This window comes from Lemur catta, chromosome 1 (assembly GCF_020740605.2).
Source record: "Lemur catta isolate mLemCat1 chromosome 1, mLemCat1.pri, whole genome shotgun sequence".
Taxonomy (NCBI): Eukaryota; Metazoa; Chordata; class Mammalia; order Primates; family Lemuridae; genus Lemur; species Lemur catta.
This window is the reverse complement of record NC_059128.1, coordinates 95,740,601-95,754,321: the sequence shown is the minus strand read 5'-3', so window position 1 is coordinate 95,754,321 and position 13,721 is coordinate 95,740,601. Positions and strand designations below refer to the sequence as shown.

The 13,721-nt window shown below is 36.3% G+C and overlaps 1 protein-coding gene across 3 annotated transcripts in view; it reads left to right on the top strand.

Annotated features, from left to right (window-relative positions):
* Positions 1 to 13,721, top strand: part of INTS14 (integrator complex subunit 14) — a 31,663-nt gene that overhangs the window by 2,595 nt on the left and 15,347 nt on the right. Inside the window, exons 4-8 of one of the 3 annotated variants that reach the window (XM_045541121.1) lie at positions 934 to 1,200; positions 8,677 to 8,784; positions 11,856 to 12,011; positions 12,803 to 12,921; positions 13,351 to 13,493. In XM_045541121.1, the coding sequence (XP_045397077.1) occupies positions 979 to 1,200; positions 8,677 to 8,784; positions 11,856 to 12,011; positions 12,803 to 12,921; positions 13,351 to 13,493 (748 nt within the window). In that variant the 5' untranslated portion in view covers positions 934 to 978. Of the gene's footprint in view, positions 1 to 916; positions 1,201 to 8,676; positions 8,785 to 11,855; positions 12,012 to 12,802; positions 12,922 to 13,350; positions 13,494 to 13,721 lie in introns of all 3 variants that reach the window. The other 2 variants (XM_045541128.1, XM_045541136.1) reach the window with 2 other exon arrangements.

The following is a 13,721-nucleotide window of genomic DNA, read 5'->3' as shown; positions in this document are numbered from 1 at the left end:
ATTTTTATGAAGTTTTAAGAAGTACATATATACAGTCCTGTGAAATGCTTTTCTCAGTTACTAATACCTCACATAAGTATTTCTAATATCTGCATATGTTATTTATAGCTATATGATATTTCATTGTGTCAAAAGACTACAGTTTGCTTAATATTAGAGTAGTAGCAAGCTGTATCCTCATAAGCATGTCTTTGTATCTGAGCACGGAAATGTTTTCTTCATGCTAATTCTCAATCCATAATTTTAAAGAACTCTTCATTTCCTCTATTTCTACATTTTGACTTTTCTACACAATTTCATGAGATAATTCCAACTTCATATACATATTCTTTAATTTTATTTTTTTCCTTCACAGTTAAAGCACCATTAGCCAGTTTATGTATGGTGAATACTACTGAGACTAACAGTGTGTTGCTTTTGTTATGCTTAATGATTTCCAGCTTTGTCTAATTTGGATTATGACGTTACTAGCCCTTTCATTTTTATATTTTGCATTCATTTTAATAAAACAAGAGCACCAAGCAACAAAATAAATACTAGCACTATAATACTGCTGATATTAAGATAGTGATGGTACCAAAAAAGAATGTCTGATTGTCAAATAGTACCATCATAGGACAACTAGAAATGTTCTTCAGGAAATTAAGTGTTGGAGAGGTGATGTAAGAATGTTTATTATATTAAGTTGTGTAAAAGTTGATTGTATGAAAGTTAAGGATACCCGAATTTGCTACTAAGAGCAGTCCTCACAGTAACTAAGCTTCTTGCTTTTGTCTCACTGAATTCTCTACAGATTTGCCCTTACCTCAACTTAAATGAGGTTTGGTTCCACTCATTTCTGGGAAATTGGTTAAAATTACGGTGAAAAATATTTTTTTCTCTCCATGACATGTAAGACCTTATTTATTTTCTACAGCATTTCTCTATTTTTAGCTGTCTGTTTGCATTCTGAGTGGGAACACTGGGATCATTTTCATCATGCCGACAGTGGTGGTAATGGACGTATCTCTTTCCATGACCCGACCTGTGTCTATCGAGGGGTCTGAGGAATACCAGCGTAAGCACCTAGCAGCTCATGGTTTGACAATGCTGTTTGAGCACATGGCCACAAATTACAAGCTTGAATTTACAGCACTGGTGGTTTTTTCATCACTTTGGGAGCTGATGGTCCCCTTCACAAGAGATTATAATACCTTACAGGTACAAAAAGCAATAAGTTATTGTATGTACAGAGCCTAGATTTATTGGGAGAAAAACAGTGTTACATAATATTGCACTGAAGTTTTAGAACTTGGAATTATTTAATAATAAGTCTGTGGGTACTTAATATGTGTAGCTATGAAAACAAGGATTCACAACCAGTAGGTCTTTTGTCTTTCTGTGGCAAAGCCATGAGTTAAAGCTGTGAGTTGTTGCCTTTTTTTCTTATCTTGGTTTTCTGGAATTCTCTGTGGAAAGGTGAGCATCTCAGGATGTAATGCTCCATTCTCTAAAATTCAGGATCTTTAGGTTCAATGCTTTAATTTTTTCTACTTTCCCATAAAGCTTGAGGAAATGAAAAACAGCCCTTTCTTCTAAAAACCCTTATTCTAGAATAATTCAAAATGGTATTTCCTTTCCAACACATAGCTCTGATTTACAGATGGCAAGAAATTATAATTTTTAAACCTCAATTGATAGGTGTTACCTTCCAGATGTGTTTTGTGTATTATGCCGGAGAATTTACTTTCTGACAACATCTCTAAATCATAGTATTTGCAACAGTGCCTACCACAGTGCCTTGCCCATATTGAGCAGTCAAAAGTGTTTGTGGAATTGAACCGAACAGTTTAGTAATTGTTAGCAATTTAGAAATCTAGGGTCAATGCAGTTTGATTTTTTTTTTTTTGAGACAGAATTTTGCTCTGTTGCCCAGGCTGGAGTGCAGTGGCCTAATCATAGCTCACTGTAACCCCAAACTCCTGGCTCAACCAGTCCTCCCGAGTAGCTAGGACTACAGATGCACGCCACCATGCCTGGCCCAGGCTGTATTGAAACTCCTGGCCTAAAGTGACCCTCCCAAAGTCCTGGGATTACAGGTGTGAGCCACTGTGCCTGGCCAGTTTGAATTTTTTAATATAAGTAATAAAATTTTGTTATACCATTCCTTTTATTATCTTACAGATTTTTTTTTTTTTGGTAAATGTATATACACTCAACAATGGGGCATATAAATACATGAAGCAAATATTGATCGATCTGAAAGGAGAAATTGACAGTAATACAATTACAGTAGGAGACTTTAATACCTCACTTTTTTTAATTTCAAAATTTTTTATTTCAGAATATTACAGGGGTAAAAATGTTTTGGTTACATAAATTGCCTTTGTACAGTTTGAGTCAAAGTTATAAGTGTGCCCATCACCCAGATAGTGTGCACTGTACTGGTTAGGTGTGAATTTACCCATCCCCTCCTATTGCCTCCCACATGCTTGATTTCCATTGAGTTTTACTTCCATGTGTGCACACAAGTGTTGATCAATTAGTTCCAATTTAATAGTGAGTACATGTGATTTTTTTTTTCCATTCTTACAATACTTCACTTAGAAGAATGGTCTCCAGTTCCATGCAGGTTGTTACAAAGGTATTAGTTCGCCATTTTTTCTTACGGCTAAGTAGTACTCCATGGTACACGCATACCATATTTTATTAATTCACTTATATATTGATGGGCTCTTGGGTTGATTCTACATCTTTGCAATTATAGATTGTGCTGCAATAAACATTCATGTACAAGTATCTTTTTGATAAAATGACTTTTTTTCGTTTGGTTAAATACCCAGTAGTGGGATTGCTGGATCAAATGGTAGGTCTACTTTTAGTTCTTTGAAGTATCTCCATACTATTTTCCATAGAGGTTTTACTAGTTTATGGTCCTACCAACAGTGTATAAGTGTTCCTTTCTCTCCACATCCAAGCTAGCATTTGTTGTTTTGGGACTTTTTGATAAAAGCCATTCTCACTCGACTTAGGTGATATCTCATTGTGGTTTTGATTTGCATTTCCCTGAGGATTAGAGATGTTGAGCATTTTTTCAAATGTTTCTTGGGCATTAGTCTATCTTCTTTTGAAAAGTTTCTGTTCATGTCTTCTGCCCACTTTTTAATGGAGTTGTTTGATTTTTTTCTTGCTGATTTGCTTGAATTCTTTATAGATTCTGGTTATCAGCCCTTTATTGGATGTATAGTTTGCAAATATTTTCTCCCATTCTGTAGGTTGCCTATTCGCTCTATTGTTTCCTTGTCTGTGCAGAAACTTTTTAATTCGATCACATCTCATTTACTTATTTTTCTTGTTCCTATGATTGCTTTTGGCGTCTTCTTCATAAATTCTTTGCCTAGGCTGATATCTATAAGAGTTTTCCCAACATTTTCTGCTGGAAGTTTTATAGTTTCATGCTTTAGGTTTAAGTCTGTTATCCATTGTGAATTAATTTTTGTGAGTGGTGAGAGGTGCAGATCATGTTTCAGTCTTGTACATGTGGCTATCCAATTTTCCCAGCACTATTTATTGAATAAGGATTATTTTCCCCGGTATTTGTTTTTGTCTGCTTTGTCAAAGATCAGATGGTAATATGAGGATGGTTTTATATCTGGGTTCTCTCTTCTGATCCATTGGTCTATGTCTCTGTTTTTGCGCCAGTACTATAGTCTAGTATAGCTTGCAGTCTCGTAAATTGATGCCTCCCAATTTGTTCTTTTTGTTTAAGGTTGCTTTGGCTATACGGGGTATTTTCTGGTTCCATGAGAAGCATAGAATTATGTTTTCTAGATCTGTGAAAAATGACGTTGTTATTTTAATGGGGTTTACATTGAATCTGTAAATCACTTTGGGTAGTACAGACATTTTAACAATGTTGATTCTGCCAATCAGTGAGCATGATGTGTTTTTCCATTTGTTTACATCCTCTATGATTTCCTTCCTCAGTGATTCATGGTTCTCCCTGTAGAGGTCTTTTACCTCCTCAATTAAATATATTCCTAGGTATTTTATTTTTTTATTGTTGCTGTTGTGAAAGGTATTGAGTCTTATTATTTGATTCTCAGCTTAATGGTTGTTGTTGTATAGGAATGCTACTGATTTGCGTACATTGATTTTGTAACTTGAGACTGCTAAATTTGTTTATCAATTCTAGGAGTCTCTTGGCAGAATCTTTGGGGTTTTTTAGATAGAAGATCATATCATCAGCAAAAAGCGAAAGTTTGACCTCTTCTTTCCCATTTGGATAACCTTGATTTCCTTTTCTTGCTTGATTGCTCTGGCTAGGACTTCCAGCACTATGTTAAATAGAAGTGGTGACAGTGGGCAACCTTGTCTCGTTCCAGTTCTAAGTGGGAATGCTCTTAATTTTTCCCTGTTCAGTATGATATTGACTATAGGTTTGTCATATGTGGCTTTTATAATTTTGAGGTATGTTCCATCCATGCCTATTTTCTTAAGAGTTCTTATCTTAAAAGGGTGCTGAATTTTGTCAAATGCTTTTTCTGCATCTATTGAGAGGATCATATGGTCTTTGTTTTTGTTTTTATTTATGTGGTGAATCACATTTATAGACTTGAATATGTTGAACCATCCTTGCATCTCTGGGATAAAGCCCACCTGGTCGTGGTGGATTATTTTTTGATGTGCAGCTAAATTTTGTTTGCTAGGATTTCATTGAGAATTTTTGCAACTATATTCATAAGAGATATTGCTCTGTAATGTTCTTTTTTGTGTGTGTCCTTTCCTGGCTTTGGTATCAAGGTGATATTGGCTTCGTAGAATGAGTTCGGGAGGATTCCTTCCTTCTCGATGTTATGCAATAATTTCTACAGTTACCAGTTCTATAGGTACAGTTCTTCTTTGTAGGTCTGGTAAAATTTGGCTGTGAAACCATCTGGTCCGGGGCTTTTTTTGATTAGAAAATCTTTTATTGCTGCTTCAATTTCATTACTTGGCATTGGTCTGTTCAGGAGTTCTGTTTCTTCCTGATTGAGCCTAGGGAGGTTGTGTGTTTCCAAGAATTTGCCCATTTCCTCAATGTTTTCAAGTGTATGTGCATAGAGATTTTTACAGAATTCAGAGATGATATTTTGTATTTCCAGGATATCCTTTTTCATTTCTGATTGAGCTTATTAGGGTCCTTTCTTTTCTATTTCTGATTTATCTAGTGAGAGGCCTGTTGATTTTGTTTATCTTTTCAAAGAACCAACTTTTTGTTTTATTAATCTTCTGTGTAATTCTTTTGGAATAGATTTCATTTAGTTCTGGTCTGACCTTAGTTATTTCTTTTCTTCTGCTGGGTTTGGGATTGGTTTGCTCTTCCTTTTCCAATTCCTTGAGATAATTCATTAGATTGTTGGTTTGTGATCTTTCTGTCTTTTGGATATAAGCATTTAAGGCTATGAATTTTCCTCTTAGGACTGCTTTTGCAGAATCCCACAGATTTTGGTAACTTATATCCCTTTTGTCATTTAGCTTGAAGAATCTTTTGAGTTCCATCTTAATTTCCTCCTTGACCCAATAATTGTTCAGCAGTAGGTTGTTTAATTTCCATAATTTTGTGTAGAGTTGACTGTTTCTGTTGGAATTGATTTCTAATTTTATTCCACTGTAGTCTGAGAAGATATATAGTATAATTTTTATTTTTTTAAATTTGCTGAGACATGTTTTGTGGCCTAGGATCTGATCAATCTTAGAGAATGTTCCGTGAGCTGATGAGAACGTATATTCAGTAGTTTGGGGTATAATGTTCTGTAAATGTCTATTAGGCCTATTTGTTCTAGAGTCCTGTTTAAATCCATTGTTTCTTTGTTTATTTTCTGCTTGGAGGACCTGTCCCATTCTGTCAGTGGGGTGTTGAAGTCCCCAGCTATTACGATGCTGCTGTTTATCATTTTGTTTAGATCAAGTAGGGTTTGCCTTAAGAATCTGGGTGCCACCTATGTTAGGTACATAAATATTTAGGATTGTTATGCCTTCTTGTTGAATTATTCCCTTCACCATTATATAATAACCATCTTTGTCTTTCTTTACTTTTGTTGATTTGAACTCTATGCTATCTGATATGAGAATGGCTATACCAGCTTTCTTTTGGTTTCCATTTGCATGGAATATTGTTTTCCCTCCCTTCACCTTGAGTCTGAATGAGTCCTTATGGGCTAGATGCATTTCCTGGAGACAGCAGATACTTGCCTTATATTTTTTTAATCCATTCAGCCAGCCTATGTCTATTCAGTGGGGAGTTCAAGCCATTCACATTTATTGAAAGGATTGATAAGTGGGATGGATTTCTGTTTATCCTATTGAGTAGAACTTTATTGCTTTGTTTTGCCTCTTGAGCCATTGTGGTATCTGGGCTTTGACCTTTAGCTTTTGGGTAATTTTATATTGGTTGATGTCTATTGTGCTGACCTGTGTATAATGCAGATCTGAGTACTTCATGCAGGGCAGGTCTGGTTATAACAAATGTCCTCAATGTTTGCTTGTCTGGGAAATACTTAATTTCTCCATCAAATGGGAAACAGTTTTGCAGGATACAAAATTCTAGGCTGGCAATTGTTCTATTTAAGATTAAAGATGGGAGCCCACTCCCTTCTGGCTTATAAGGTTTCCACTGAGACATCTGCTGTTATTCTGATGGATTTTCCCTTGTAGGTCAGTTGTTGCTTACGTCTAGCTGTTTGTAGAATTTTCTCTTTCATTTTGACTTTGGCCAGGTTGATTACTATGTGTCTTGGAGATGTCCTATTAGCTATGAATCTTCCTGGAGTTTGATGACCATCTTGTATCTGGATGTCTGGATTGCTGGCGATACTAGGGAAGTTTCCTTAATAATTCCCTCAAATAGATTTTCGATGCTTTTAGCACTTTCTTATTCTTCAGGGACACCTATAATATAATTGGTATGTTTGTTCACTTTGCATAGTCCCATATCTCTCTAAGTGATTGCTCTGCCTTTGTTGTTCTCTTCTTTGCCTCTTTAAATGATTGGGTTAGCTTGAGAGCCTTGTCTTCAAGCTCTGATTTTCTTTCTTCTCCTTGGTTTAATCTGTTGCTGAAACTTTCTGCTGTGTTTTGAAAATCTCTGAATGACTTTAATTTCTTTAAGTTCTATTATTAATGTATCTTTCCTAATTTTTCTAGTTCTTTAGTGGCTTTTTCATTAATTTCCTGAAATATTTTTGGGCTTTTTTTTTTGTTGGTTTTCAACTTTTTCTTCAATTCCATTCATCTCATTTGCCATCTATATTCTGAATTCTATTTCTGTCATTTTGACAATTTCCTTGTAGGTGGAGTTCGCTGCTGTAGCTCCATTGTGATCCCTTGGAGGGTGTTGATCTGTTTTTATTTTTCATGTTGCCAGAGTTCTTTTCTGGTTTCTTTTCATCTGAGAACTCTTCTCAACTCAGGATTAGTAGGTTTGCAGGGCTCCTTTTCCTTGGTGGAAACTCTGCTGCTTGATTACAGTAAGGGGAGGTCACTAGATGGCGCTCTTCTTTCCTCCCTGCTCTGGAATGTTGATGCAGCAGAGGAGGGGCGTGTGTCCTACTGTGATTGCCTCTGCTCAAGGCTGTGCTGATTGCTGTTTGGGTTGGATGTTGGGTGGTTCAGCAGATAGTTGTAGGATGTTCGAGTTGGGAGCTGGGCGAGACCCTCTTCACTAAGGCTGGTGTTGTGGGGTTTGCTCTACCCAGGGTTTTCCCACAGAGGTAACAGCAGCAGCTGGATGTGGTTGTCATGGGTTCCTGGGTTGTATGTGTTTGCTCAAACCAGGTTGCAGTGTACTGGTGGCTTGAGGCCTGGTGGGGTGTTGGACTTTGGAGCAGTTCTTCTGGTCCTCCTATGGTGGTGGAGGCTCTGGAATGGAGTCTTGGGGTCTAGGTGCAGCTCTGGAGACTTGGGGATGGTGTCTTGGGCCTGGCAAGGATTCTGGTGGCACAGAGGTGGAGCCTTGGGCTTCAGCGTGAAAGCCACAGAGCTGGGACTCTATCTCACAGTTTTCAAGTGACTTTTTTTTTTTTAATTGTACTGGCTTTCTTGTAAGTGAATAAACTGAGGATTTCTAGTGTTCAGCATTCTGAAATTTAGAGAATTACTATATAAGGAGTGATGAGTAATACTTAAGACCAGGAGCCCCGAAGTCAGATTGCCGGGGTACAAATCCAGGCTCTGCCACCTCTAGTCATGAGATCTGGAAAAGTTACTTAATCTTTCTCTACCTTAGTTTAGTCATTTAAAAGTAGGGTTAATAATCTGTACCTTATGGTGTTATTGTGATGATTAAATGCACATAAAGTGCCTAGAATGGTGTTTAGGGTATAGTTAGTATTTAATAATAAATTTTGCCATTATTTTTATTGATATGTTTAAAGTTGATTTCAATTTTTTCCTTCAAGGTCCATTTATAAAGGTATAAACTTGGTGGACTGTTCACTCTCACCTGATAAGAGGACAGAATAAAGGGAAGCTCTTTTAATTATCCTTTATAATTGAGGAAGTCTGTTTTATCTTTTTTTTTTAAGAACCTATGCTTTGGGGCTCTCAAACACACAATATCCCCTGTGTAACATTCATACTTTGAACAGTTTATGTTGTTTGCTAATAACAAATTAAAACTAAAGAATAATGAGCAATTTTATCTTTTATTCAATAAAGGAAGCATTAAGTAATATGGATGATTATGACAAAACCTGCTTGGAGTCTGCATTAGTTGGTGTTTGCAACATCGTTCAGCAAGAATGGGGTGGTGCAATCCCTTGCCAGGTAATGATCAGTTCTTCTTCATTGCCCTAAGTTAATGATGTTAATCACTGAGGTACTTCAGTTTTCTTCAGGCTCTGCCAGCATGTATTATAATTTCCACAAACTACATTTTACACTTTCGTTGTCTTCTTGAAAAAAGACACTAAATCAACACTAATGTGCTCAGAAAGCAGCAAAATTATGCCTTAAGGAAAGCATCCTCATAGTAAATTGACTTATAGCAAATGAGTATGGTTTGTATAAAACACAAAGGGCTCACGGTGGAATTTTAGAACTATAATACCTGGAAGGGGTGATTATAATTGAATGATAGAATTGTAAACTTCAGTACAATATAGTCTATCTTTATTATCTCAGTGCAGCATTTATTCAGCAAACTTTTAACCATCTCATCTGAGTTGTCTAAAAAGTGAGGAGTATGAATGTCATAAAATCTGTTGCTCTTTACTTAGCATCTGCAGTACTAAGCATCAAATCAAAGTAGAGTAGTAGCAGAAAAAGAGAGCTGGACATTGCTATATACAAGTCCTTTGAGAAGTGGCAGCATATTTTGAAGGAGAAAAGAGAAAACATTGCTAAAAGGAAAATGATAGTCTACGATGGGAGTCAACATACTTTCTTGTATTTTTTAGGCTTTGCAGGTGTCTGTGGAAACTACTAAACTCTGCTGTTATTTCATGAAAGCAGCCATAGATAATAAGTAAATGGATGGGTATGGCTGTGTTCAAATAAAACTATTTACAAAACCAGGCAGTAGACCAGATTTGGCCTGTGGGCCATATTTGCCAGCCCCTGGTGTATGACTTTATTACAGGGTCAAACATAGGATTCCTTAGTAGTGTCAGTATCATCACTAGCATTTATTTTTAAATTAACAATAAAATTGTGGTTTCCTGGGAGTAAGGGAAGAGTATGGATTAATTCAAAAGAAGCAAGAGGGAATATGGGAAGTGATAGAACTATTTGTTTCTCAATTGTGGAGGTGGTGACATGACTGAATGCAGTTGTCAGAACTCATAGAACTGTATACTAAAAAGGGTGAATTTTACTGCATGTAAAGGATATCTCAATAAACCCACCTTTAAAACATAAAAAACATTTTTCTTACTGTGAAAACCACCCAGTTTTATAGAATATAGTGGATACTTGTTAAAGAAGCCAATAAATGCCTTTTGATCAATTTCTTTTCAGCAGGAAAAAGTTTGGCACCTCACTTCATAGGCATTATTTATTTTGATAAATCCATGCACATAGAATATCTTAGATCTTGTTATTTCCTAACAATATACTGATAAATGAAGTTCTGTTGTCAATATTTTCTGAACTGGAAGCTAGCAGGTACCATAGTTGCATTTGGTGTTTCTTATTTTATTTTAGAGGAGAAACTCAGAAAAATTTTAAGAGCTAGACCTTGTGCATCATGCAGACTTCTGTGCTTTGATGTTTTTCTTCCTTTGTAAAAAGGAAGAGTGTGAATTTGAGACGTATTGTACCCTGACAGCAAGGGGCTGGGCCTGAATTCACTTAGACTTACTTGATGAGTTTTGGGATGAATCAGGTCCAAAACAGGGTACTAAAGGTGGGTGGTTAGTGATTGTTTTTATGATCAGTTACTACTAAATTTGTTTAAATGTGGAATTTTTTTAACCAAGGTTTTAGATAGCTGGACTGTGTCTTCATTATTGAGTAAAGTCTGTCTTATTTTGACATTACATGAAATATTTTATTATCACCTAGCATCGGAAAAAGCTAGTGGTAGAAGTAAATCATTATATAACAATTGTTGGTACCTAGAAAAGGAAATTGCCATGTAGTCTATTGACTATCTTCCCAAAAGATGACATCCCTGCAGGGTACCTCTATCAAGCATTCTTGGGCTTTAGAAGTAAGTGCCAATCTTGGTATTTCACATGGTGCAACCACCTAATACTGCCTTAATGGCCTGTTACTATCAAGTTACTGGACTAGGCTAGGGAGAGCAAAAATAATCCTCCCCAGGGATGCTTGGGAAGTCCACCCCCCACAGGATCACTCTGAAGCAATGAGGAAAAGGAAAATGATTTTTCAGCTACCATCTGTTGTTGGTATTATATTGGCTTTTTCAAATTATAGGTTGGTTAAGAATGCATTTTAAAGATCTTGTGCACTTCTGGTTAAATGGCCTTTATATTATAAATACATTTTTAGAGCAGTTGTCATTTTAATTGACCATGGTTAAAGTTTGTCGTCTTTGAAGATAAAAGACTTCTCTGCTGGTACTTCCCAGGGACACATGTGAAATGGGTCCTCATGCCATTTATGACATTGGTGTCTTAGGTACCCAACTCTTTATCTAAGAGATGAGGTTGGCCGGGCGCGGTGGCTCACGCCTGTAATCCTAGCTCTGGGAGGCCGAGGCGGGTGGATCGCTCGAGGTCAGGAGTTCGAGACCAGCCTGAGCAAGAGTGAGACCCCGTCTCCACTAAAAATAGAAAGAAATTATCTGGCCAACTAAAAAATATATATACAAAAAAAATTAGCCGGGCATGGTGGCTCATGCCTGTAGTCCCAGCTACTAGGGAGGCTGAGGCAGTAGGATCGCTTAAGCCCAGGAGTTTGAGGTTGCTGTGAGCTAGGCTGATGCCACGGCACTCACTCTAGCCCGGGCAACAAAGTGACACTCTGTCTCAAAAAAAAAAAAAAAAAAAAAAAAAAAAAAAGAGATGAGGTTCTAGTTTTAATACAATTAAGAATTGGTTATGAATGTTTTTGTCCTTTTTTATGAATGTTTTTGTCCTTTTTTTTAAGTCTTCAGAGGCAAGCTTTTTAAAAAAAAGATTTAATTAGATGAAATAGAGTAAAATGCATTGATCTTAAGTATACAGTTCACTGAGTTTCGACAAATGCATACACCTTATGTAACCACAGCTATAATTAAAATATGGTGTTCTTTACCCTATAGTGCAGAGTAGGGTTCCATTCACCCCACAAAGTCTCCTCATACCTCTTTCTAGCAATGAAAACACTGCTAAATGGGACTGCTTTAAATATGTAATTTAATATACAAACCTCCTCTCTCTTTTTGCAAACAGGTTGTTCTGGTGACAGATGGCTGTCTTGGCATTGGTAGAGGGTCACTACGACATTCCCTAGCTACTCACAATCAACGAAGTGAGAACAACAGGTTTCCGCTACCTTTTCCTTTCCCATCTAAGTTATATATCATGTGCATGGCAAATTTGGAGGAGGTAATACCTTTTACTAAGTTCTTTTTAGTTTGATAAGGTATATTTTAGGGCTCAGTTTACTTTTTAGTATATACCATTAATACTATATTGCATATACTGTAACACGGAACTCCATTGGTTTCAGCTGAGGCTGGTCACTAACTATTTTTGAAAAGGCTCCGGGTCTCAAATGTTCTTTGAAATTTCAGAGTATTGCTCCATCTAGGGAACATAGCTGGAGTTGTTATGTATCCTGATGAGTGCTAAAGGGTCAAGGGTGTTGTTCTTTTTGGTGTCATTTCCCTCATTGAGGACTTCGTATGTTTATTCTACTAGAAATGTTGACAGAAGTGTGCTTTGATTTTTTTGGCAAAGTAACATTACTCTGATATATGTTTTATTAAACAATTCACTTCCTGATTTTCCTAGTTTTCCCATTTATTTGGGAAAGTTATTTAACCTTTCTTCACTTCAGTTTTTCCCTCTGTAAAATATAATGGTGGTTCTTACCAAAAGTGTTAGAAACACTTTGGAAGGAAGATAAAGTGTAAATAATAACTGTGGTCACCTCTGAGAATCTTCACAAAATTACTTCTGAATGAAATAGCTCTATTGGTGTCATTTTATATAACATTCCTCTATGGTAAACTTGAGTCAAAATTGTTATAGTTATTTTCTTATCACATTGGCTGTTTTAAAAAAATCGTCTGTTATTTATTGCCTGTGTTATTGTAATGGCTTTGACCTTGGTGTGCTGATAATAATTTGGCATTTTGTGCCACTTTAAAGGGGTCATCTCTTTTGCTTTATAGCTTCAGAGCACCGATTCCTTAGAATGCCTTGAACGTCTCATAGATTTAAACAATGGTGAGGGGCAGATTTTTACTATTGATGGTCCTCTGTGCTTGAAAAATGTACAGTCTATGTTTGGGTGAGTATATGTTTCTAGCTTTTTTGCCTTCTTTATAATCCGTTATTATAATTTGACATCCAGCAGGAATATCTACTTTACTATTTCTGATTGTGTCATTTCTTTTCCCCAATTTGCACATTTTTCAGATAAAATGATTGGTATTAGTGGTTTTTTTAAAGGTTCATTCCCATTTAAATTAAGCATAGCTGAATCTGTAACGTCTATGGATATCGACTACCTTAGAACTCAGCAGTTTGAAAGATTAACTTGATTTGGGGCTCTTCAGAATTGAAATTTCCTCACCAGAAATGTCAGCTTTTGTTCTTTTTCACAAATGGTCAGATCTTAGTTTTGGAGCCTACTTGAAAGGAAAACAAACTTTGTATCTTATAAAACTACTTTTATATATATCATATTATTCTTCCTATAACAATTACTCTATTCTAGAAAACTGATAGACCTGGCATATACTCCTTTCCATGCTGTTCTCAAATGTGGCCACCTAACTGCTGATGTACAAGTCTTCCCCAGGCCAGAACCTTTTGTTGTAGATGAAGAAATTGATCCTATTCCTAAAGTCATTAACACAGGTAACTTAAAAAAAAAAACAACTTCTTTCTTAGTTTTTCTGTTATCCTTGTGACTTTTACTTTTCTCTGTCTAGGAGGGTTGAAAAGAAATGTATATTCTGATACAGATTGAGTATCCCTTATCCCAAGTGCGTGGGACCAGAAGTAGTTTAGATTTCAGATTTTTTCTGGATTTTGGAATATTTGCATTATACTTAGTGATTGAGCATCCCTAATCTCAAAATCCAA